Source organism: Diaporthe amygdali (genome assembly GCF_026229845.1).
Source record: "Diaporthe amygdali strain CAA958 chromosome Unknown NODE_57_length_265687_cov_63_683457, whole genome shotgun sequence".
Classification (NCBI taxonomy): Eukaryota; Fungi; Ascomycota; class Sordariomycetes; order Diaporthales; family Diaporthaceae; genus Diaporthe; species Diaporthe amygdali.
Window position 1 is genome coordinate 78,213 of NW_026517077.1, and position 23,631 is coordinate 101,843.

General features: G+C 52.3%; 7 protein-coding genes across 7 annotated transcripts; 3 read left to right on the plus strand and 4 right to left on the minus strand.

The window, feature by feature from the left end:
* Positions 1 to 841: 841 nt before the first annotated feature.
* J7T55_009442 (uncharacterized protein) lies at positions 842 to 2,037 on the minus strand (the record flags this gene model as incomplete). The annotated part of the gene is made up of 3 exons (XM_053135622.1): positions 842 to 1,174; positions 1,336 to 1,824; positions 1,894 to 2,037. The coding sequence occupies 3 exons, from the start codon at positions 2,035 to 2,037 to the stop codon at positions 842 to 844; spliced, it is 966 nt and encodes a 321-aa protein (XP_052986702.1).
* A 409-nt stretch (positions 2,038 to 2,446) lies between these two features.
* J7T55_009443 (uncharacterized protein) lies at positions 2,447 to 4,199 on the minus strand (the record flags this gene model as incomplete). Its single annotated transcript, XM_053135623.1, has 2 exons — positions 2,447 to 2,536; positions 2,712 to 4,199. The coding sequence occupies 2 exons, from the start codon at positions 4,197 to 4,199 to the stop codon at positions 2,447 to 2,449; spliced, it is 1,578 nt and encodes a 525-aa protein (XP_052986703.1).
* A 2,973-nt stretch (positions 4,200 to 7,172) lies between these two features.
* On the minus strand, positions 7,173 to 9,279 carry J7T55_009444 (uncharacterized protein; the record flags this gene model as incomplete). Its single annotated transcript, XM_053135624.1, has 4 exons — positions 7,173 to 7,309; positions 7,407 to 7,512; positions 7,597 to 8,583; positions 8,767 to 9,279. 4 exons carry the CDS (start codon positions 9,277 to 9,279, stop codon positions 7,173 to 7,175), a joined length of 1,743 nt encoding a protein of 580 aa, XP_052986704.1.
* Positions 9,280 to 10,598: 1,319 nt separating this feature from the next.
* Positions 10,599 to 11,617, minus strand: J7T55_009445 (uncharacterized protein; the record flags this gene model as incomplete). Its single annotated transcript, XM_053135625.1, has 2 exons — positions 10,599 to 11,063; positions 11,144 to 11,617. The coding sequence occupies 2 exons, from the start codon at positions 11,615 to 11,617 to the stop codon at positions 10,599 to 10,601; spliced, it is 939 nt and encodes a 312-aa protein (XP_052986705.1).
* A 1,635-nt stretch (positions 11,618 to 13,252) lies between these two features.
* Positions 13,253 to 15,645, plus strand: J7T55_009446 (uncharacterized protein; the record flags this gene model as incomplete). The annotated part of the gene is made up of 4 exons (XM_053135626.1): positions 13,253 to 14,383; positions 14,485 to 14,975; positions 15,030 to 15,454; positions 15,518 to 15,645. 4 exons carry the CDS (start codon positions 13,253 to 13,255, stop codon positions 15,643 to 15,645), a joined length of 2,175 nt encoding a protein of 724 aa, XP_052986706.1.
* Positions 15,646 to 17,715: 2,070 nt separating this feature from the next.
* Positions 17,716 to 18,668, plus strand: J7T55_009447 (aspergillopepsin-2 heavy chain; the record flags this gene model as incomplete). The annotated part of the gene is made up of 3 exons (XM_053135627.1): positions 17,716 to 18,107; positions 18,190 to 18,241; positions 18,327 to 18,668. 3 exons carry the CDS (start codon positions 17,716 to 17,718, stop codon positions 18,666 to 18,668), a joined length of 786 nt encoding a protein of 261 aa, XP_052986707.1.
* A 1,237-nt stretch (positions 18,669 to 19,905) lies between these two features.
* On the plus strand, positions 19,906 to 22,146 carry J7T55_009448 (uncharacterized protein; the record flags this gene model as incomplete). The annotated part of the gene is made up of 6 exons (XM_053135628.1): positions 19,906 to 20,695; positions 20,761 to 21,308; positions 21,384 to 21,440; positions 21,535 to 21,672; positions 21,749 to 22,039; positions 22,129 to 22,146. 6 exons carry the CDS (start codon positions 19,906 to 19,908, stop codon positions 22,144 to 22,146), a joined length of 1,842 nt encoding a protein of 613 aa, XP_052986708.1.
* Positions 22,147 to 23,631: the final 1,485 nt, after the last annotated feature.

Consider the following 23,631-nt stretch of genomic DNA (forward strand, 5'->3'; position numbering starts at 1 on the left):
CATGGGCAAACAGGGACCCTTGTTTTGGGCAACGTGGCGCAAGGAGTGAATTTCTGCTGTGGTCTGGTGCCTGTTGCTATAAGCACAGAGCATTCCCTTGCACAATTTCTAGATGCGAGGCGAAGTACTATACAGCTGAGATACAACCATTAGATTAAATAGAAATTTGCGCCTAAATAGTATTGAGGTTATCATTGAAAGTTCTTCGGACTGTCTCAGGAATTTGAGTCTACTCTTGATGCTCCTCAGTGCCGACTAGAACCTTTAGCACTCGGCCAGTTCAATACGAACGGAAGCTCGGAAGGTCACTAACAACATCCGCGCTTACACCGCTTGCTTTGCGGTAGCCAGCCAATTCCACGCGCATCGTAGCCAACATAACTATAGGATAACAGCCAAGAGACTACATACTGCTTTCGACGTCAGGCTTTTACAACACATGAAGATTGCGCGGCAAAGTACTGCAGAGAGAATGCAGAGACCTGTCCATCTAGTGCCTACCAGCGCCCTTCTCCCCAGCAACAAATAAGAACGAAACAAGGAGTACAACGCCGAGCCAACTGTGAGCTCGAAAGCTATGGAAAGGCTATTGGTAATGAAGCTTAAATGGCTAGTATTAATGCAATCAAGGATTCATGGTATGGGTATAGACTTCGGGCATAGTATCATTGCCATGTCATCTTTGTATATCGTCGTTCCCAGTCTTTCCGCACCGGAGAACAACATTTGCCCCGGCCTCCCCGGACGTCTTGGAGTATTGCATTTCTCGAAATAATAGCCTACAAAGTAGCGGTGAAAAGTGCAGTTTCACAGGTATTCAAGTTTCAGAAATGCACATGTCTCACAGTGAATCCAGGAGCCTTTGAGCCTGTTGGGCCCCGTATGAGTTTCCGTCAACCATCTCATGATGCTCAAGGTGTCTCTTGCCCCACTTTCTGGCATTGCTCTTGTTTTGGGCCATGGCGGCGTGGTCTAGAGCCAGTCGGCTTGTCTTCACGTAGTAATCCGCGAGCCCTTCCTCCTCAACGTATTCTGCCAGAGCTTGAGCCGTTGACATGAGCTTATTCCTTGCAAATTTCGTCTTCTTGCCCGAGCTCTGAAGCGCGCTCTCCAACTCCCTTAGGTCATTTCCGGCCCGGACTCGTCTTTTATCCGAAGATCCAGTCCGGCAGGCCTGACAGTCGCAGCGGAATCCATACGGATGCAACCTCTGATTGCGGCTTTCCGTATCCATAAGTAGTGGTATATATGTTGTAAGTATCTGTGTGTGGATAAGGGGTTAGAAACTTGAGAATATACATGGAGTGTCCGTCAGCTGGTATCACTGTTGCATACCTCTTCTCCCTTTTCAATATTCCGTGTGGCTACAATGACTCTTGTTCCGTCATTATCTGCATTGAGCACGTTTGGCTGACATGAATGGTTGATGAGTGCGACTTTGGGATAAATAGCAACTCTGCCGTCTTGTAGGTTGTAGGCATTGCTTCGAAGGATCGCCATGAGCCGGCCTGATTCACTCTGACTATCTCCCTCGAGTCGTTGCTCATGGCATGAGAGATATTCTTCTTGCTGCTCAGGGCTGAGTTGCGAGTACTCGTGCTCCACATCTGCAGCCATTGCAGACAGAGAGTAGCCCATGCCTGGGACAAGAGCTGGGGGATTTACGGCTAAAAGAGGCGCCTCGATCAGGATGTGGGTTCCTTTCTGGATGTCTTCAAGAGCAAATAAACCGCGACCTTTGCCAGGGGAGAGCTTCATTTCCCATATCGGTAATGTATTCTCTTGCTCGTTTGATGTTGATTGCTGTTGTGAACCAGCAGGACACTGCGTCATAGTCAGATATTTCATCATTTCACTCAACGCGAGGGAATACCGAGTCTTGACGCTACGCACAGTCAATTGCAGCGCGGAAAGAGGCAACACAAAGTTACTCTTCTCTCTGAACACAAAGTCTTGCAGTGACAAGGCCCGGGGCAGCAGCATCAATGCAGCCAGCCACATGCTGAATCGCCGCGTCGAGATTTGGAACAAGACCATATCTGCAGAATCTTCTTAGATAAGCCCGAGTGAAAAAGAGAGCAACCTGAGCTGCCGTTTGATTTATCGCAATGTGGTCGCGGTTCGGGGCGCGGTCTGTGACAGGCTTGGCCCGTGCCGACACTATTTTCTGAAACATGACCTAGGTCGGCCGCGAGCCCCTGAACTCTACAACCACCGTTCTCGAAACATGATTGATTGGTTTAAAAGAATTATTATATAAGCCAGACGAAGAGTCCGCTCTAACAAAGGCTATGTATGGGCTCTTACACGTTGGCCATCTTGCGCCACGTACGTATGCATGTATCTATGTACAACAAAAACCCCTTCCTTCCCCTTGACTCTCTACTACCCTCATGTATTGGTATCTCGGCTCATGTTACTCGTGTAATTAAATACGATACGAAATTCAAAGCATCCTCAGCGGAGATGCACGATATGCCTCGCTGCGTGCGAGCGTCGAGGGCAGGAGACGCTTCTCCTTCTCTTCGCAGCGGCCCTAAAGCTCCATGCGACATGACAATTATGGTGCAAATGGACTGTGATACAAGCACTTCTTGTATTATCCATCGCCGGCAGAGTTCTCTGTCCTATTCTCATGGTGGTCGCCCTCCGTGGTCCATCGAACCCGTCCTAAGTGGTGTGCCCAAACTCTTGAAGGTCGCCTGGCTTACTGAGCGACGATGGTTCTGAAAAGGAACAGCTGACGGGTAAGGCCCCTCGGGGGTGGCTTCGACCCCTGAGTCCGCGATACTGGCCATCCGCTGGTAGTCTTTGCCGTGTTTGTCGATGAGGCCACCTCCAAAGCCCTTCTCGGTTTCCTCGGCCTCCTCGTCGTCCTCAGCCTGAAAGACTTTGCTCTCCAGCCATTGTGTCGCGCGTGCGCATGCGGTATCGACCCAACGCATCCAAGCCCACGCCGCAGAGTACGTCAATACTACGAAAACCAGAATTGCCACGTTTTTACTCGTGTCGCTTCGAATGTGCAGGAACTCCTCGTATGACCCATCTTCGTGCTGTTCGAATCTGGGCGTCAACCCATACGCAATCCACATCCCGACGGTTCTCAATATCGTGCCATGAACCAAGTACACCGCGAAGGAGTGGCGGCCGAGCCACAGGAAGTATCTGTTGCTGAGGAATTCGCGAAGGACAGGACTGATGAAGACGGCGACCGCACAGAACTGTATCGCCACTGAGGAGAATCGGCGCCGAGCATCTGTGCCCTCGGGCACAAGGAAGCTGCCACGAGACGCACCTGGCGTAGGAGGGTCCATGTTGACAAAGGTTTGCTGAAGCCCGAGCGACCAGCGGGACCAGTCTTCGTGCTCCTGAGGATAGGAGCCCAGAAACAGCCCGCTGAGGATGAGTAGAGGAGCTATGACCAGAGACAGGATTCGATGGTTGGAGGCGATGAAGTTCTGTGTTGGACGGTGCAGAGACAGGTCGGCCAGTAATGTACCGAGGGATACCAAAGAGCCGAACGTCTCGGTGTTTGCTTGTCTGTTCAGCCACCAGTATGCCATCAGCAGAACATGAACAACCATGCGATACTTCAGCCTCATGCCCATAGTAGCAGCCAGCAAGATGTACACCTGGAATGCGCCCACCAACAGCGGCCGCATGGCCCACTGATGGCGATCGTATGCGTTGTCGGTGCTCGTCCAGGTCGTCAGCAGGGAGCGGAACAGACGCGTCAACTCACGCCTGAAGGTGGGCTCCATGCCGGGGGCGTCGAATCGGACCCAGAAGGAATCGCAGAAGTGCGCAGTCTCGTAGCCGCCAATGGCAGTGAGACAGAAGCTGATAAGGGTCGCGATGGCGGCCGGCAAGACCAGACGAGGCGGCCGTCGAAAGGCACTCTTCGCCACGGCCATTAGGGCCTCGCCCTGTTGGTGGCGGTTCCGGCCGAGCTTGAGCGGCTTGAGCGCGCAGACGAAGCCTGTGAGGAAGGCGAAAATGGGCACGCCTATCCTGCCCTGCGCCGGAACGCGGATGATGGGGAGCTGCCAGAAACGCGGTGGCACGTCTGGCCTGTCCCTGGGAAAGAAGAGGGCAAAGTCGAAGGCGCGAGCAACATGGGTCATGATGACCATGACCGAAGCGATGCCTCTGAGTCCCTCGACCCATTTTACGTTCTTCGCGGACTGGTGAGCCGCCATGGCGGCGGTTGACGAGCTCGAGGCTGCTAGCTAGTTATGTGAAGCTGGAGAAGAGAAAGCGCTTCCTCGAGGTGGGCGCAGCCCGGCTATCAAGACGAGTTCCAGATTTTAACAGACGTCTCAGCATAGCATTTGTTCTTTTGCGGGCAATCGTCTGGATAAGGCGGGGGAATCGGCTCCAAAGGCGCACCGATGACCGACTTGGTGTTGGCGCCGTAGGTCAGTCTGGCAGCTTGTGAGCTGTGAGTCCTCTGGAAGAAGTTGGATACTGCTGGCGATAAAATAGCACACGAGTTTCCACTGTCGCGTGTGAGTTGTTGGGACACCTGAAAGTGAATTAGGTCGCACCGGCAAGAGGCGTCTCGTCTCGTCTCGTTTCGCCTCGTCGCGTCCTGTCTCGTCTCACTCCGAACGAATAGGCAGGCGCACTTGATACAGACTTGTGTGTTGAGCAAGGCAAGTCAGTCGTGCGTTCGTTAGTAGATTATGTCAGTCTCACTCTGTCTCTCTCTCCCTCGCGCGGTCCGGTCCGAGCAAACGGGCTGACAGGTGGATGATAAGTAGGAAAATGTAACGCAACGCCACCCTCTCAGAGGTGCGGGAAGCAGCCAAATAAAAGAAGCAAAGCGCTTGCGGTCTGCTCCAGCCAGAGTCCTAAGCGATTCCGTTTCTGGGACGGCGCAGGATCCTTTGCCAAGCTTCCGGAGAAACAGATAGGTAAGAGCCAAGGCCTTATTCCCGTTCTGAAGCAGGGCTTTTTGCCGTCTCGACCAAGCAAAAACCAGCCACAGACTGACCCCTGCTCCACAAGTGACTGCAGGCAGCAGGTAGGGAAAATGCAACGAGGACTATTAGTGGCGTATTCGTACCGAGGAGCCAGCAACGAATGGTGTGTTGGTGTGTAGTGCGGCGCGCTTGTGAAAGCTCCTGGGCACGTCACTGGTGCAGTCCGCAGCTTGTCAGGCTTGGTGGCTTGCTCTGCTTCTTAGCCCTGGCTGGGCAACCAACACTAGGCCTGATGGAATGTTCCTGTGCCGATCCCAAGACCACCAAGGGCAAAGCGGCCGTCCAGCCGTCGTGCCGTTTCCGAGCTCCCAAGAGATATGCACACTCGCGCGCGGAAACGGTGGTGCCAAGCCACGGGTGAGTTTGACGGCTGCCTTTTCTGTCGATGCACGCCTCGGTTAGCAATATTAGGTCTTATCAGAACCAGGTCAGTACTTTTATTGGGCTAACCGCTTTTTTTTGGATGAAATGGACAGATGCCGGGGCCCCCCGAAGGCCCGAAGGGATGCAATGGAGGCGCTCCAACAGCATGCACCAGATGGTGGGTTGAATTCCATACGTCTCTTGTCGTCGGTGGTCACGTATTAATACCACGCCCAACGACGTTTCGGCATTTGGTGCTGTTGTATAACAGCATATGTGGAGTGGAGCAGAATAAACGGAGTACCGTAGCAATGGTCGTTTGGATGTTGCTGTGGGACGTCGTGCTGCAGGACGATAAACGGAGTCGAAGGATGTCATCAGCAGATGCCTTGGTCACAACATAAGACAGCCTTGGAGGCCGAGCATCAAGAAAAACAAAGCCGGATAACCGGCAGGGTGGGCGGTGGCTTCCGGCCATGGCGAAACTGGTCCACAACACATTCCTGAGGGATTAGGAGGCAGGCACGTGTGGCTTATGGGCCTCATTGGATACCAGGACAGGTGCCTTATGCCCAGGTGCGTCGTGCCGCCCATAATTTTATAAATTGTGGCCGTGCTTCCACTTTGCATGCATATCATGCATGCCACGCCTGTGGTACAGGCGAGAGCTGACAGTGGGTGCTTGGCCCCATACAGCCAGATCTGGGCATAGCTAGGCAGAGACTAGAGACGCGAACATTGAAGAGTTCACATGCGTAGGACCTGTAGTGACGAATGGCGGTGACTATGAATGAACGAGGTGGAACTCATCTTGAAATCGGCCATCTCACACAAGACCAAATATGGGGATGGAACTGGACTGCACGTGTTTATAGGCAGGCATGCGCACCTACTTGCTCTTCTTTTCTCTGATAGTTCCACGCAACATACGTCAGGATCTCTGGACATGGCAGCCACCTCCTGCATACATGAGGGCGGAATTATATTGCATGATGCTGTGTTGCACTGCGCCCTGTCTTTACACATGTGTAAGCCACCCTACCGACCCCTTGTTTCTAGTGCACAGCCTCCGAGCGCCGTGGTCAGCTTTCACAAGTACATATCGTTTGGTAACATTCCTTTCGGCCGCTCAGTCATGGACTTGGAGAGCATTCAACAGTAATTCCAGTACTAGCACGTAGCTCAGATATGCTTGCAATGACGTGCTTCCAGCCTCTTGATATTCGAACTTTTGCGGAACATGGATAAACGTTGTGTCATGTGCAACCATTATGGCTACCTCAGTATAGACAATGCCCACGATAAAGGCGGGCTACACGATAAACTGATGAATGGACTACCTAGGTATCTTGTGGGACTCGAACGATTGTTCCCGCGTCAATCTACAAATGTCTTCATTCCTAGTTGATACAGCTTCTTCAGCTGCATGAGCCCCCCGTAGCTGCGTTGTTTTGCCAGTGACATCGACTGGAGGAAAAAGGGCAAACTTCTTGGGTATGTTTTTTCTGTGGGTATAGCCTGATCTTCTTCGGGGCTGAAAGATACGAGGATACAGGCTTATAGTGCCAAGTTATTCGGTTTCCTGTGTCCACTTGTAGCAGGCAGCTGTTCCATCATTATCGAGTAATGTGATATGGTAGAGTAGGAGCATGCTCCATGTGTCGTACTCATAGTCCAGACAAAGCCCAGGTTGATGCAGGTGCCATTCTTCCACCGTGAGGCTCTAACCACCACACCAGGACAATGACGCCCTAGGTCCTGTGTAGATCAATCTGGACTTCAGGAACCTATCTAGGTGGGCGTCAAATTGCTTGCTTCCTCATTTCAGCACTCAGATGGCTTTTCTCCCAAGTTCAGAACTTGATCGATAATCTCCACATCCCGCAATAGCTGCTCATCACATAGTCTCTGCGCAACCAACTGGAGGTTGACAGGTGCCCCATTCATGAGGTCCGGGTCATCTGTTAAGGTCGAGATCATGATCAGCACTCTGTGTCCCAAAGATAGCCAAAGACGACATGTGAGACACTGGCAAAAATGGATTCACGGGTTGCTTACACCAAGATTGGACCTCCTTGTCTTCCTCTGACAGAGGCACAAATGTATCGTCTTGGGGGTCTAATTCGGGAATCACTTGGGTGTACGGTATTATCACTGCCGGATACTAGAGACGCAAGTCAGCCTGTCGTTGCCTAACATTCAAGACATGATGTATGTGTTTTCGACCCGAGCACAGTTCTCAACTCACATCCGTAGCGTTCCAAGCAACAGTATAAGTGTCGTATATCCACTCATCGGGCTTGACCGCTGTGTGCGGCCCGGCTGGACACAGCACCACATCAATGCCAGCTGCTGTCCAGCGGTCAAGCATCTCCTTCTGCAGACCCAGCTTCTTGGTGTTCCAGACCCACATCTCCTCTGGCATCTTGGGCTGCATACCCCAGAAGTTGATATTCTTGACACTTGGCACGGGCGGCTCACCGGTCTTTGAAAGCTCGCGTTTAGCGTAAGAAAGCCCGTCAAGGGTGAAGAGCTGCCGGGTGACTTTGCGAATGTCACCAAAGTCGACAGGCTCAAAGGGCTTCACTGTGAAGCCGGCCTGTCGAAGTTTCTCGCTCGCCGCGCGCACTGCCCTCAAGATGGGCGGATGAGGCGTGAGACTAGATTTCTCGATGACACCAACGATGGGCAATCTATCGGAAATTCCCCTTTCGCAGACATGGGGTATTAGTGCTGGGTCATCCATCCAGGGCTTGGCGCCCCTGACAACCTCTGTCAGGAGTCTCAAGTCCCTCACAGAGTGGCCGAGTGGCCCGCAGACGGCGGGAACACCGGTGTTCATTCCTGTCCAGCCGCTTGCGGCGTACCCGAGCATAGGCAAGATCCCAAACGAGGGCTTGTAGCCGTAGATGCCATTGGCGGCTGCGGGGATACGTATGGAACCTCCGACGTCCGTACCTATGCCAAGGGAGCTTCCCCTGAAGGCCAGGAGACTACCCTCGCCGCCGCTGCTTCCGCCACAGGTAAGATGAGAGACGACAGGGTTCTTGGTACGGCCGAAGAGGTTGTTGTGGGCCTCGGCGACGAGCATGGTTTGAGGAGTGTTGGTCTTTGCAATTATGACAGCTCCGGCGGCCTGGACCAGGGAGACGAGATAGGAGTTGGTGGTGGACGGGTCGAATGCTCTGGAGACGTAGCCATCCGAGGCGTCGTAACCTTTGATGTGGAAGCATTCCTGCATTTGTGTAAGTTTATCTCTGGTCAACAGATGTTTTTCTACACGTGTCCGCCAATTACTGTGATTTTAGGCACAGATCTGGTTGACACTATCCTTTCCCCTCTCCCTCTGCCTTTACTCTATCTCTACTTCTCCCTCACGCGTGGAATTCATCGCTCGTGTGGATACGGAACAGCCCACCTTGAATGACATGGGAAGGCCATGCAGAGGACCAACAGTCTTTCCCGTCTGGCCGTAATGCTTGTCCAGCTCGCTTGCGGTAGCGATGGCGTCGGCGAACATGATCTCGGTCAGACAATTGCAGAGCTGGTGGGCCAGGGCAGCGCGCTTGCAGAAGGCCGAGACGACCTCAACGCTCGTGTATGTTCCGTCTGCGATTTTGGCCAGCAGGGCAGTGGCGTCGAGAGTATCACCAGTGATGTGGAGCTCACGTTCAGACAGGACGCCGGAGCTGGCGGCGATGGGACGAAGGTCCACAGCGTCCACGGGAAGGTGAGTTCCATGATGGCTGTGCTTATCTGCATCTGCTCCTGTGTTCGGATGCTCCCGCGCAGCTATATGTATATTGTCGAGTAACCAGTGCTCAGGGATACGCGAGAGCTGCTCCCTTTTTTTGGCAGCTGCGATCTCGTGCCATGGCTCGTAGGGAGCTATGCGCTTGGTCTTGACGGGATCGCAAACCGAGGTGTCCATGTCGGAAACACCAATTGTGCTGCTCATCATATCTCTCTTTCTCTCTTCCGTTGAATGATGCGTGAAAGCCAGCGATGGTGGAGTGGCGAGACTCTGCCAATTGGGATAGGAAGGAGGCTAGTCAAACTAGATGTGTAAAATAGAAGAGGGGAATCACAATCTTCAAGTATTCAAACTGTCGAAAATTCAATCAGTCGACTGATTCTTTGCCTGTCTGATTGATAGCCACCCATGTGCAAGCACTCGAGGGTGACGAGGGAAAGAGCACTTTGCATACATTTGATTGTGCATATGCAGACTCGACCTGGACAGCGCTCAGCGATAACGCATCGCATACGGGACAAGAGTTGAGTGCCTTCTCCAATGTTTCCCATCGAATTTCGTCAGAGCTCTGTTGGTGGGAGGGTGAGGAGAGGGTTGCATTGTCTCATCGGGTTATGATGGCCTTTGGACCCATGAATGCTGCTGACAGATCGACAACGGGTCTACTCTCAACGGACATCTACCAACACAGTACAATACCCCGCAGTAGAGGTGGTGTGGTGAGATAAGATAAGATGGAGGAGATCCTTCTGCGCGAGGTAATCTGTAAGTCACACCTTTCTAATCTGTATAGGATGACTAGACCGAGCTATGGTAGAGTACATATGTGCCTTGAGCATTGGAGGCAGGGAAGTCTTTGAATCAATACTAGTTCCGGGCACGTGCGGATCCCATGTACCTTGTCAGACGGGGTGTATAAAGCCTTAAGCGCCTCTTCTTGTTGCCTCCCTGTCTTTCCCCCTGAGTTGCCTGAGTTGTATGCGGCATCACCACGCTGATCCCATGCACAGACTTGTGGTGGGCTGCGGCAAAACAAGGAAGGGGGAAAGAAAAAGATGGAAGAGGATGGAAACAAACTAGACTATTTGTCTGGCCCTAAACCAATGGTGCCAAGGGCTTCGTTGTGAGACATTGTGCCAATGAAGTAGCGAAAGGCGGGCGGACAAGAAATGGGTCGTTTCAAGGTACATGCCAGTGGTTACCAAAGATTCTCGTCACCTACAATACAAGAAAATACGTAGAGAAAATCACGGACTATCCCGCTTATTTTCAAAATCATCGTCAAAGATAGAATACCTACAGTACAGTATGACCGGAGCCTTCGGTGAAGACCTTTGATACATATCCCGATTCGTCCTTCAGGTTTATTGTTGAATTGAATGCTCTGGGCAAGCGACTCTTCAGGCAAGCTGTAGAATTGCCCCCAGAGATAAATCCCCCTCCCCCCTTCTGAGCAGGCATTTAGTGGGCCTGACACATGCGCATGCGCTGTCTCTCTAGCCCAAAGCCACCCACCCGGCATAATCATGAACGGCAACGCCCGCAAAGCTCGTGTGGTTGGAGCACTCCATCGTGATGTTTTGGAGGCTCGTGGAGAGCGACGTCACCGTTGCCAGGCCCTTGAAGCTGACGCTTGCCTCAGTGCTGGCCACTGTCTCGACAGCCACGTAGACTGGCTTCCCAGCTGCGTCAGCGGCCGTCAGCGGCTTCTCTGCCACTTGGAACAGCTCGTTGACCGTGTTGCGGTACGTCATGAAGGTGACCGAGTCCAGAGCATTCAGCATCCACGAGTCCATGGCCTCACCGGTCGTGGGATCGGACATGGTATATGTCCAAAAAGGCAGGTCGGCTGCAGTGGTGATTCCGAGTGACCTTGCGAACGAGGACACGTACGTAACGATGCTCTCCCACGCGGGAATATATGTACCCAGCATCGACTGCCAGTCGCTTAGGGACCACAGCTGAATACATTCCTGTCAGCGCCTTCTGTCTCAAGTACTCCCCAGCTCAGTTGGGGTGGCCGGATGTAAATCATCCTTACCTCGATATCCATGTGAATCCCGGAGAATCTAGCGCTGGCAGACGCATTGCCCTGGTACTGCGCGATCCAATCCAGGTTGGATTGCAGACTGGGCGTGCCGCCCCCCAAGATCCACTCGGCGTTGCCCATGAGTGCTTCCACCACGATCCCGCTGGTGTTGCATTGTTGAATAAAACTTTCAAAATAGGAGTTGTCTATGTCCGCGTCGACGTGTAGATACGCCCTCTGCAGGCCCTGGCCCTTGGCAAACGTGAAGAAGTAAGTCATCTGGGAGGCATCTGTGATCAAGGTCGTGTTCCATATCCAAGTTGCCAGCGGCGCCTTTGTTTGTGCGTCAGCCTGACTGGACTCGGCACTCGTAGAGGCGGCCATCTTGGACACGGCTGCTGTCGAAGTGGTTGACTTGCGAATACACCGAGCGTCTGAAAGTGCCGCTCCCAGAGCGACAAGAGCGAGCGAGAGCGACGGCTTCATCGCAATAAGAGCTGGGGTTCCACGGGTCGTCTGCGCCAGCAGGCTTGAGCTGTTTGTGAGAAAAGAGTGTCTTCGACGGCTTGCCGCTGGAGCCGTACAGTCTATTTATACAAGATCAACCTCAGAATGGAAAGAGAAATGGAAAGGACCGGCGCGGGCAGTATGCTTAGTCGAGAAACAAGCCCATGATGCTAGGTGGTGTTTGCCTTGTATGTACTTGCGTAGTCAAGAAGGCAATGAACCGTTGAGACAAAAGGCGCAGGCAAGTGACGTGCTGTTGCGTGTGTTTGCTTTGCCTTAAAAACTCCATTGTTCAATCACAATTTAATATCCGGGGTTCGACTTCGGGATCCGCCTGGGAGTCATGGCAGGTACAGTACAAAGTCTAGAGAGTTTGGCCATGTCACGGCCGGCTCTGCGCTTGCAACTCATGCTCCTGGGCGACTCCAAGTGGGTGTGCTCGCTGCATTTGCATATGGAATGTCAGCCCCTTCAAGGGCCAAGCAACCTGAGAAGTCGAATGGCTTCCGCCACCCTGGCATGGGCCCACAGGCGTGCGTGGACCAAATTTCAATCCACAGCGCAAAGGCTGCCGCTGACGTTCCGCGACCAACCGCCCACTCGATGCAAATCTTAAATTGGAAGGGTCATGAGGCGCTTGCTGAGACAGCCGCATCATCTCATTGTGAGTGGCGGGTCAGATGCGCCTCAAAGCTTCCACTTCCTTCCAAGGAATTTTCCACGGAATTCTCCAGCCCTTCACGTGGGTTGATGTCTCGGGGCCATTTGTGGCCAAGGGATGTCTTGGCTTTCTCAGGAAGGGCTAGGGCTGAATGCTCCGGACATTTACAGTAGAATAGAACCGACCAAAGATGCCGGACATCGTCAACTACACTATATCTCCCTAGGTACAAATTTTTCGTCACAAAGCCGCTAACACAAAGACATGCCTAGATAGGTAACATTCTTCAGAGTGCCATCAGCCAGCGGACGCATCCGATGGGCAGACAGTCTTCCTGCAAGAAAGCTCAACCAGACTCGGCTGTGGCCGTCGGTTGTGGGCGTCGATAAGGATTCTGCATCCCCTCCTCAAATGCCCAATACAGGTATATGATTACCCCACGGGCTTGGCGTATGTCGGCCACAGACTTAGCCGATTGGGACTGCAGTCTAGTACGGTGCGGGGAGTGGGATCACTGGTGTTGACCGAGGCGTGATGTTGTCATTATGGAGTGTTACATTGCACAAAATCTCGAAGATCTGCCCAAGGCTTTGAAGAAAAAGAGATGTGGGTGGCTATCTATATTTGAATATATGGGGGGCACACAGCAGTCCACAGGTAGGTAGGGCATGTCATGGCTACATAGCAGTTTTAAGACGAGCAAGCCTGCACAAGACCTCTATACATTATCCGAAGAAAGAAACGCCTGCTAGGCACGTCTAAACATCTACACATAGAATATTCTGCCTGCATATACATTCAATCGGTCTGCTTTAGACAAGAACCTCTCACATCCGAGCCCTCAGTGTCCTCAACTTCGAAATCATCCAATACCCCGTTTTTTTAGCTTCGGGTTCACCCTTGGGCAGTCAAGCAATAAACGCAATAGCGAGCCAAACCAGGTGTCAGTGACCATGTGGCCAATCAAGGCGAATGAGGTACTGCCTGGCGTCGGCTTCCTCATGGCTATCACCGGTGCTCTGGCATGTCAGAAAGACTTTGACGATCCCCGTGGGATCAATCACTTACGCCATACTCGGCCTGTCCTCAAGAGCCGCCAGGATGTTCCCCTGCCCGTCTTGACAGAGGCGGAGAGTCTACTGGTCAATTCATTCGATAACACATCCATTGATAGCTGGTCCTATTACTACACGCATGGCTATCACGTTGCAGGCAGCAACAAGACCATGGCTCAGTGGACAGCGGACCGATGGTCATCGTTCGGTATTCCCTCGACTCTAGCCGAGTACTGGGTGTTCCTCAACTATCCAGTCTCACAGTCGGTCTCACTCGAGCTCTCAAACGGCAGCAGCTACTCCGCGGTCCTCATCGAGGAGTCGTTGAGCGAGGACGAAACGACCTCATATCCCAATAGTGTCCCAGCTTTCCATGGGCTTTCCTGGAATGGGGAAGAGTCGGCCGAATATGTCTACGTCGGACGAGGCCAGCAGGTAGATTTTGATCGTTTGAAGGCTTTGGGTGTTCCTTTGGCCGGAAAGATCGCCGTTGCGAAATACGGCGGCCCTTTCCGTGGACTAAAGGTGAAGAATGCCCAGATCAACGGCATGAAGGCCGTCGTGATCTTCACAGATACAGGAGACGATGGCAATGTTACAGAAGCCAACGGTTATGCGGCCTATCCTGCAGGCCCTGCGCGGAATCCCACGTCTATACAGCGTGGCTCCGTGCAGTTCCTCTCACAGCGTCCCGGTGATCCAACTACTCCGGGGTATCCATCAAAGCAAGACTCGCCTAGGGCTGACACATCAGACGTTACTCCGCGCATCCCCTCGGTGCCCATATCTTGGAAAGATGCTGTGCCGATTCTTGCGGCATTGGACGGGTCCGGGGTGCCTGGAACCGAAGTCAACCGGTCGGGATGGGTTGGCGGACTAAATGTTTCGTATAGTACCGGCCCTGCTCCTGACGCAATACTTTCCCTGTCTAATCAGATGGAGGACACCGTCACCCCAATCTGGGATGCTGTCGGTATTATCAATGGTACCGACCCAGACTATACTGTAGTAATTGGAAACCATAGAGATGTAAGCAAAGCCTCAAACACGCCCAATATTCGGCCCTCTAGGCCTGTATCGAGGATATAGCTTCAACTGTCAACTTCAGGCGCTCAGCTGACTTGTCACAGGCATGGATCGTTGGCGGCGCGGCCGACCCAAACTCAGGATCGGCAATCATGGTGGAGCTGTCGAAGGCATTTGGCAAGCTCCTGTCCACTGGCTGGAGGCCCAAGAGGAATATCGTCCTCTGCAGTTGGGACGCAGAAGAATACGGGCTATACGGCTCAACCGAATGGGTCGAGGAATACGCCCCTTGGCTTGTCGAGACGAGCGTGGCCTACCTGAACATCGACGTCGGCACTTCAGGACCCCGTCCGGATTTCTCCGCCACACCAGAATTGCATACGATCACCCAAGACGTGATGAAGAAGGTTCTTTGGCCTCAGGTAGGTACGGGGGAGCTCAATGGCACCCTTTACGAAGCCTGGTTCGACAGTTCCGATGGCGAAGTCGGCGTCCTGGGCAGCGGTTCGGACTACACAGCATTTTTGCACAACGGTATCAGCTCGATCGACATAGGGGCCGGCGGAGGCCCCAATGACCCCATTTATCACTATCAGTGAGCTGAAAACTCCAGGATCGTGGGAGGACCGCGCGGCTGATGTGTATACAGCTCCAATTACGACAGTTATCACTGGATGATCACTTACGGCGATCCTGGCTTCGTCGTCCACAAGGCTATGGGCCAGTTTCTCACATTACTGGCTTACCATCTTGCGGACGACCCTATCATCCCCTTCGACCTTCCTAATTATACAACGCAACTCCGTGCTTATCTTGAGGAGCTGCGTGCCACGATTCTTGATGCCGGTATAGAACTTGATGTTGAGCCACTGGCAACTGCTATCGATACCTTCGAAGCTTCGGCAAATGAAATAGCTGCTCTTGCAGCCGAGGCGGCCATTACCGAGGACAAGATTCTTATCGACCGAGTGAATTCAAAATATCGTGATTTTCAGCGTGGCTTCACCTCGCAAGGCGGCTTGCCGGATCGAGGCTTTTTCAAACATGTTATCTTCGCCCCGGGCGTTGACACTGGTATGGCTCAAGTAGCATGCTCTCTCAAACTCAAGTTGAAGCGCATGCTAACAGGCATTACAGGTTATGCGCCTGTCATCTACCCAGGAATTACCGAGGCTGTTGACGCTGGGAATAGTTCGCTGGCATCATCAGAGCTGCAGAGGACCATTGCCGCCATCGAAAGGGCCGCGGCTATCTTGACCCCGTGATCCGCCATTACGTCTGACGCGGCGGTTCAGCCTGGAAATGGTTGAAACCAAACAGTCGAGCCGGCTTTGCCGTTTTCGTATCCGATTGCGCGCGGCTCAGGATGCTGTAGTGTAGTTTCATTCTTACGCGAGGCCTCGTTCTCTGACCTTACGGCACCCCTTAAGATACAACTCAATATACATCCTCTGTTCATATGCGGTTTTTAGATATCAGCGCCTCAGAATTGAGCTACGCGCACATCTGATCGGACTTCACGCACATCCCTGACTTGACACTCGGCTGTACTTTGAACACCTTAGGCACAGCGTCTACAGTCCTCAAGTAAAGCCCGACTACTCGACATCTTGCGAAGTCTTTTGACTATGCGATAGAGAGGCTTCGGCCAATGTTAGCCGTGTTTCTAGGCCAATTGACTCCAAGACATAGTTCTTAACTTTGGAGCGCATGCAACTCAACAAATACATGATTAACAAGTTCTATCGTTGATAAAAACTCCGTCTACATGAAAATCAAAATCAAAATCAGAAGCCAGCATAAGTTCGCTGTCAACAGGCTCTTTGTGTGGTTAGGGTGCATCCGTGTGCTGTCTGTGCCAGACAACTATGCCTAAGGCGTCGTCTGGACAACCTGCTGGAGACGAAGTTTATACAATGTCCTTGTGTGCTCAATTCCTTATAATAGACTGCTATATTCACAGGCTATGTTCAAGTTAAGCAGGCGGTTTCAAGCTGACCTGTATAGACGGGCTAGGCTTGTGTGTGTATGAAGTGATCGTCTGCGTCTGTGCCCCTTTTTGAGCTCCCTTACCCTCAATGTTGTTTCGTGTTGTTCATTCCAGGCCTCTTATAGCTAGAAACCTGATGGTCGGCCTCTCGTCGTATGTAGGACAGTGCGAAAAATCTTACTCGGGTAGACGGCTCCCTTAGACGAGATGATCACGCATAGCTTGAGCTGCTCCTGGATCCGTGTGCCTTTAAGGACTGGTACGGGAAGGGTTTGTCAGCGTGGTCTCCACGATACTTTGTAGGGCCACGAGTCGTTAAAATTAAGAAAGTACCCTAGAGATCGACCGGTCGATCGTCGACATGATCGGAGCGGAGGGAGAGAGGAACTGTCCTGGGCACAGGTGTACGATATCACAATCCCGAGAGATTACTGGTAGAACATTTTCCGTGCGTTATCATGCCATCGGGATCTAGACTTTCCACAAAGATGGCCCGTTGTAATAACCATCTCCATACGGCAGGTCACAGTGACAGGCCAGTAGTTACGCCGATTTTTTGCCTATTTCAATCACTACGGCATGCACTATGGCATGTTCCTTGCCCACGACCCATGGGCTGTGGAGCTCGTAGGTCGGGAGGAGTAAGCCATATGAATGCTCGAAATAGATTCGACGTTGACAGCCACTTTTTCATTACTCGAGTTTCACTTGCATCGTAATCAGCCCCATTGTGATGAGAGTCGCGCAGCGGATGACCATCCCCATCTAGTATTCGACGCAGCCTCTTTTCTACTATTGTCCACGTCGCTCGAGCATCTACTTGAGGACTTCGCAGCTTCGGAACTACCAAAGGAGTTAGTCAGTGCATAATGTGTAACAATGACAGCAAACCCAGTGGTCGGTTTCTTGCATTCTTGTCATTCTCGGCCACTAGAATCGATTCATGCCGGCTTATTTCCATAATCATTGTGAGGGTGTGTGTACTTAATGTAAAACCGAGTCATTCAGGGGATCATTGCAGGGGCGGCTGCGGAGAACTGGGGCGGATCGGAGTGGAGAATGCTTCTTTCACGAAGCTTGTTTCCACTAGTTTCCACCTATCACCGCGTATGAGCAAGGCCCAGGGCTGCGGATTGTTTGATTCCTACTTCTACATATAAAGAATAAAAGGGACCGTCACGATGCATTTTCCAGTGTTTCGTTGTGAGATACTCTCGCAACCAGTACCATTCTCTCGTTTCTACAAACACAACTAGTCATTCTTTCATTCACCTAGAGTCTCCGGTAGACCCTCTCCCGTCCTTTCACTCCCAGACTCTCAATATAGCCCCGATCGCTTAGCACCATGAAGTCGGCCGTCATCCTCAGCGCTCTTTTTGCCGCGGCACTTGCTGCCCCCAGCCCGGACGCTGTGGCACGTTCGCTTGCTCGCCGCAAGGCCGCAAGGGCCCAGCGGGCCCAGCACAGCAAGCCTCGCGTCCTCGCCGCTGCCGCGGACGACTACAATGAGAACTGGGCTGGAGCCGTGCTGACCGGGAAGAGCGTCACGGCGGCTTCTGGCAGCTTCCCTGTCCTCAAGGCGGCCGTTCCCACCTCAAAGGAGGCCGGCGAGAAGGAGTACACGGCGTCTGCGTGGGTGGGCCTCGACGGCTACGACTGCAATGGGCTCTGGCAGGCTGGTGTTGACTCTATTGTCGAGTCTTCGGGCGAGACCTCGTTCTATGCGTGGTACGAGTGGTGAGTACTTGCAAGCAACATTGTGCCGGGGTGCATTACACGAGGCTGGTATTGTACTTTGAGTTCTAACCATATGAAATAGGTATCCCGCCGATACGCAGGTTGTCGACCTGGGAGAAATCGCGGCTGGCGATGTAAGCTTCCTTTTCCCGTCTTCGAAACATGCCTCCACATGTCCGACTTACGAAAGGCTCGGGGTTCTAATGTATCATTTTCTAGGTCATCAACGTTGAGCTCACCGCGGCCAGCACCACTGAGGCCTCTGTGGTCCTGGAGAACAAGACAAATGGCAAGAAGTTCACCAAGACCGTCACCTCTTCCGATGCGCTGTGCGGCACCGCCGCTGAGTGGATTCTCGAGGACGTGACTTTCCAAGACTCCAACACCGGCCTGGCCAACTTCGGCTCCGTCACATTCTCCGGCATCTCGGCGACCGTGGGTGGAGCGGCCACCTCCTCCATCAGCGATGCTGTGATTATGGACATCCAGGACACCGACAACAACATCCTCACTTCCTCCAAGGTCTCTGGATCCACTGTGGTCGTGACTTATGATTCCTAAGTCTAAGCAGTCCACACCTTCCAGGTCGAGGGGAGGAGTCGAACACATGTTGGACAGGCAAGGGGGGGGGTGGTTGATGTGAAGAGAATGGTTCATGTTCGTGTCGAAATATTTATTTTTGAATCTTGTAGATACTCTCTGCCTAGCAAAGCATAAGCCATCGCGATTATGGAACTCACTGTCGATACTTTGAAATAATCCGTCTACTGTGCATGCTTGTGGTTTGCCTGATGCCAGAAAATTGCCAAGCAGGACCCACCCATCTCGTGAAATCCTCGAAGCTAATGGTTGACTGACTGACTGACTGACTGACGACATGCATGCAAATGTGGGCAGTTGGCGAAATGAAACATCGTCCCGGGGGCCATCAGGCACTCAAGCTCACGGATATTTTCCGTATGTGGATCTCGGCTGTCTGCACTTTCTTTTTGCATGCATAGACCAATGTAGCCAGACCGATCACTGGTAATCATTCGGTCTACTTAGTGTCACTAGAGATTCGGCACCGCAGAGACTACTTACCGGGCCGGAGGGCGTGTTGCAGCCCCGGCAGCTAAGACCCGGGCTCGGAATCGGAGGCTTGATGTTGTCGACCAGTTATGTTTCAATGCTTGCGTCTGCACGGGATTGCTTCTTATGTACATGGTCAGCTGGTGCAGAGAGGGGAGGGCAAGGGGCCGAGGACGGGGTTTAGTTTCTTGGCCGATGTCGTGACCGGTTGCCCCGATTTTCGCACCCCAGCAGCGCTCCAGATTTGCCAATGGCGCGCGTACGCAGGACGGAGTCCTCCGCGCAATTGTTGCCTGGATCTCTAGTTTGAGTGAGAGATTGTGTGTGTGCGTCGTGAGAGGAAGAGGGAGAGAGAGAGAGAAAGAAAAAAGAATGAGGAGACTGAGTGAGACTGAGTCACAGACAGAGAGACCAAGAGAGTGTGTATACATCGGCATGACTCCTTGATCGCATAACTGCAGAACTAGTCTTCTCAAGTGCGACTTTCTCTCTCTCTCTCTCTCCCTGTTGTTGCTTTTTTTTTCAGGTCCCCTCCAGTGTGAGCGATTTCTTACCCCGGTGTGCACCTCGTTAATACTCTCTGTTCTGCTACTGGTCGACTTCTAATCCATTCCCTCGACTCCAAAATTCACCCGCGCCTGTCAACAACGGACTGTGATGTGCCAGACGCCAACGCACTTGCTGACTTGTTACTAGAGAACCACATGCCAGAATCTACTCCAGCATCATGAGCAATGCCCACAACCATCGGCCTGGGCATGGGCCTGAGCATCTGCCAACCATCCCGGACGAGCAGACACCCTTGATTGGAAATACCAGGTCGTCCTATTTGGAGCCCTACGATGAATCGGCAGACGGAGAAGACGAGGAGATCGACCCCGACGACTTTGACTTACTGCTTACTCGCTCCTCATCTTATACGACCGGCCTGCTGGGCCCAGAGACCAACGAGACCCCGCTTCTGAGAGGGGACCGCAAATACAGCACCAACAGCAGGATAGGCCATGCAACGACTTTTTCCAGCCGGCGGCCATCCGTGACAAGCGAAGCCATCGAGGATGAAGTGGCCTCTGAGCTGGACAGAGCCGACCATGGCACAGACAAGCCGACGCTCTTCCTGGGAGGCATTTCTCGCGGCCGATTCTGGTGGATCTTCGGCAACGTCCTGGCTCTCCACTTCGTTTCTTGCTTCGACGGGACCATCATGGCCTCGTCGCACCCGGTCATCACGTCTTACTTCCAGAGCTCTAACTCGGCGTCATGGTTGTCGACGGCCTTCCTCCTGACCTCGACCGCGTTCCAGCCGCTTTTGGGCAGATTGTCCGACACGGTCGGGCGTAAAGGTCCCTACATCGTCACAGGGACCATCTTCGCGCTGGCGACTCTTTGGTGTGCACTCGCGCAGAGCATGACGAGCTTCATCGCGGCTCGAGCCGTTTGTGGCCTGGGAGCCGGTGGGGTCATGACCCTGGGCAGCATCATCGTCTCAGATCTGGTGCCTATCGAGAGGAGAGGTGGTGAGTGCCCAAGCTGCCGTCCAGGTCCTGCCGAACTGTGTACTGACAGATGCAACCATGTCCAGCCTACCAGTCTTATATCAACATGGTCTACGGAGTCGCCTCGACATCCGGGGCTGCTCTGGGCGGCTTTCTTGCAGAGCATCTCGGCTGGCGCGCCGAATTCGGCATTCAAGTGCCTCCATTGTTTCTCTGCGTTGGCATTGCGGTCATTACCATCCCAGGAGACCTCGGACTGGGCTTCCAGGCGCACAAGGAGACGGTGATGCAGGCAATGAAGCAGTTTGACTTCAGGGGTTCTTTCTTCATGACGACCGCTATCACGTTTTTAATCCTTGGTCTGAACCTTGGCGGAAACGTCCTCGCCTGGACACATCCATTCGTCCTCACATCGCTGGCCATCTTTGCCGTGAGCTTCCCGTCATTCCTCTGGATCGAACGGTCTGCATCACGGCCCATCATGCCTCTTCGCCTCATCCATCATTCCCCACACGCCAACATGATATTCTCCAACTTCCTCGCCGCCTTCATAATGAACGCCATCCTTTTCAACATGCCCTTATACTTCCAAGCTGTACTTCTCACGTCTGCTACCACGAGCGGGCTGTGTCTTGTAAGTTCAAGATGCCCTTGTCGTTGAATTCTCAGTAGGCCTTTCAAGACGCAAAGCTAATCATTCGGCCTTCAGATGGTTCCCACAATCGCTGCTAGCACCTGTGGCACTGCCACAGGCTTCTTGGTAACCGTAAGTAAACATTGGACTCAACGTCCCGAGCAGATCCTCCGTGTTTCATGGTTCATCAGCTTTCCCGCCCCACTTACTAACTCGCCTTCTATAGTGGACTAAACGCTTGAAGTGGCCCCTCGTGCTCGGCGCGGTTTTGTTTCTCATCGGCACGGTTGTCCTATCGTGCTTGCAGCGGGGTTGGCCGCTTTTCGTCTACCTCATATTTCTAGTGCCTCTTTCGATGGGACAGGTTAGTTACCACATTAATCATGCTCTCTCATGTCATTACTGTTCTGCACGGAAAATAACAATTGTGCTTTTATTAGGGATTCACATTCCCTGGTACGTTCATGGCTGTACTCGCGGCAAGCGAGCAGGCTGATCAGGCCGTCGTCACCAGCACTTTGATTCTCTGGCGCAGCATGGGTACGGTCCTCGGCATAGCGGGAAGCAGTCTCATCGTCCAGAACTCACTCTGGAGTTATCTTGAGACATACGTCACCGACACCGCAGCACGAGATGCTGGGATTCCCGGCGGGAAGGGCGAGGTGATTGAAAGAGTCAGAGAAAGTGTTGAGGCTATTGGAAACTTGCGAGGTCTCGTCCTGGAGCAGGTTGTGAGAAGTTATGAGGCTTCCATTAGGGCGGCTTTCTTGTCCTGTATCATCATCGCTCTAGGGAGTCTCATGTTGTTATTACCTATCAGATTGCCACGCTTGGGTGAGAGGAAGAAATAAGTAGGCAACCTTCTTCAACGCAAAGAAGAAGAAAAATTGCACAATAGCATTTTGGAAGGAATTAAATACTTTCCTGGTGCTGGTGGAATCGTTTTGAGGGACACTACACGCATAAATTGGGAAAGTTGTCGACTATATAATGCATGACAAAAGCGATCCCTTTTGCGCGCGGACTGGCTTGTACCTATACTTTTCCATAGGACTTGACCCAAGGATGGGAATATTGCAAGGGCAGACGCTTCAAGAAGTGTCGAACACAAAAGGTGTCTCGAACAATTCGTATATGCTAGAGGGGCTTGGGTGGATATGCGCACAAGTTGGAAAAGATGTGTCAAGGAAAACTTTCCATTGCCCGTGTCGGCTCACCAACTATGAAATCTAGTTGTCAGAGTGCCTCCTCGTTGACAAAAATCAAGGCATGACACAGCAGCAACTTGGTGTGAGCTTGGGGGATAGGGGCGGCCTTTCGTTGAAGAATCTGAACAAGGAATAGCAATTCCCAGGCAGGGAACTTTCGGTATTGGTTTACATTCGCTTGTCCCCAGTCAATCATTGGACTCCAAGACGAAAATGATGTTGCTTGGAGTTGAAAGTAATGAAGTTTCTCTCGTCACTTTTCTCTAGTCACGATTATCTAGTCACGATTATCTAGTCACGATTATCTAGTCACGATTATCTAGTCACGATTATCTAGTCACGATTATCTAGTTACTTTTCTCTAGTCACGATTATCTAGTCACGATTATCTAGTCACAATTATCTAGCCACAACTCTCTCGTCACAAATATTACGTCGCTTTGTGGCGTGTACGGCGCATCTACAACTGCTCACAGTCATCAAGAAAAGAACAGCAGCAGCAGCCATTTTTAAATTTTCTTTCGATTTCGAAATAATGTAGTCACGCCAACGACTGGCGGCTGCTCCTCACTACGCCTCATCTGCGCCGAGAAAGAAAAAAGCAGATCTCACCTGCTGGCCCTTCACTGAAAACAGCAAAGGAGGGAAAAGCCCGGAATAATACATAGAAGCGTTTCTGTAGGGTTGTGTGAGAGAAAAATATGCCGGCTGGATCACTGGCTCCAAGAATGAATATATGAGATGGCCCCTTGGTTTCTTGACCAGTTGAGAAGTTGGATATGCTTCTCTATCGTCTTCACGGGTGGCGTGAAACGCAGCTACAGCAGCGTCACCAGACATAAAAGTAGGGCGACCACGCCGGCTCTCTTACAAAACGAGTGCTCTGGCAATGGACCACTAAGTCACTTTGTGCCAAGCACGCGTGGCAGGGCTCGATAGCAGTAGGGCCTTCACAGCGTCCAAAGCGTGTGTGGAGTTGCAGTCGAGTACGGAAACACCCGAAAATCAACAAGTTATATCACGCCAAAATAAAAAAGGCAGAACTCAGACTGAGGTTCAAGTCAAACTCGCTCATGACGAGATCTTGGATTCTTCTTGACCCGCTCACACACTAT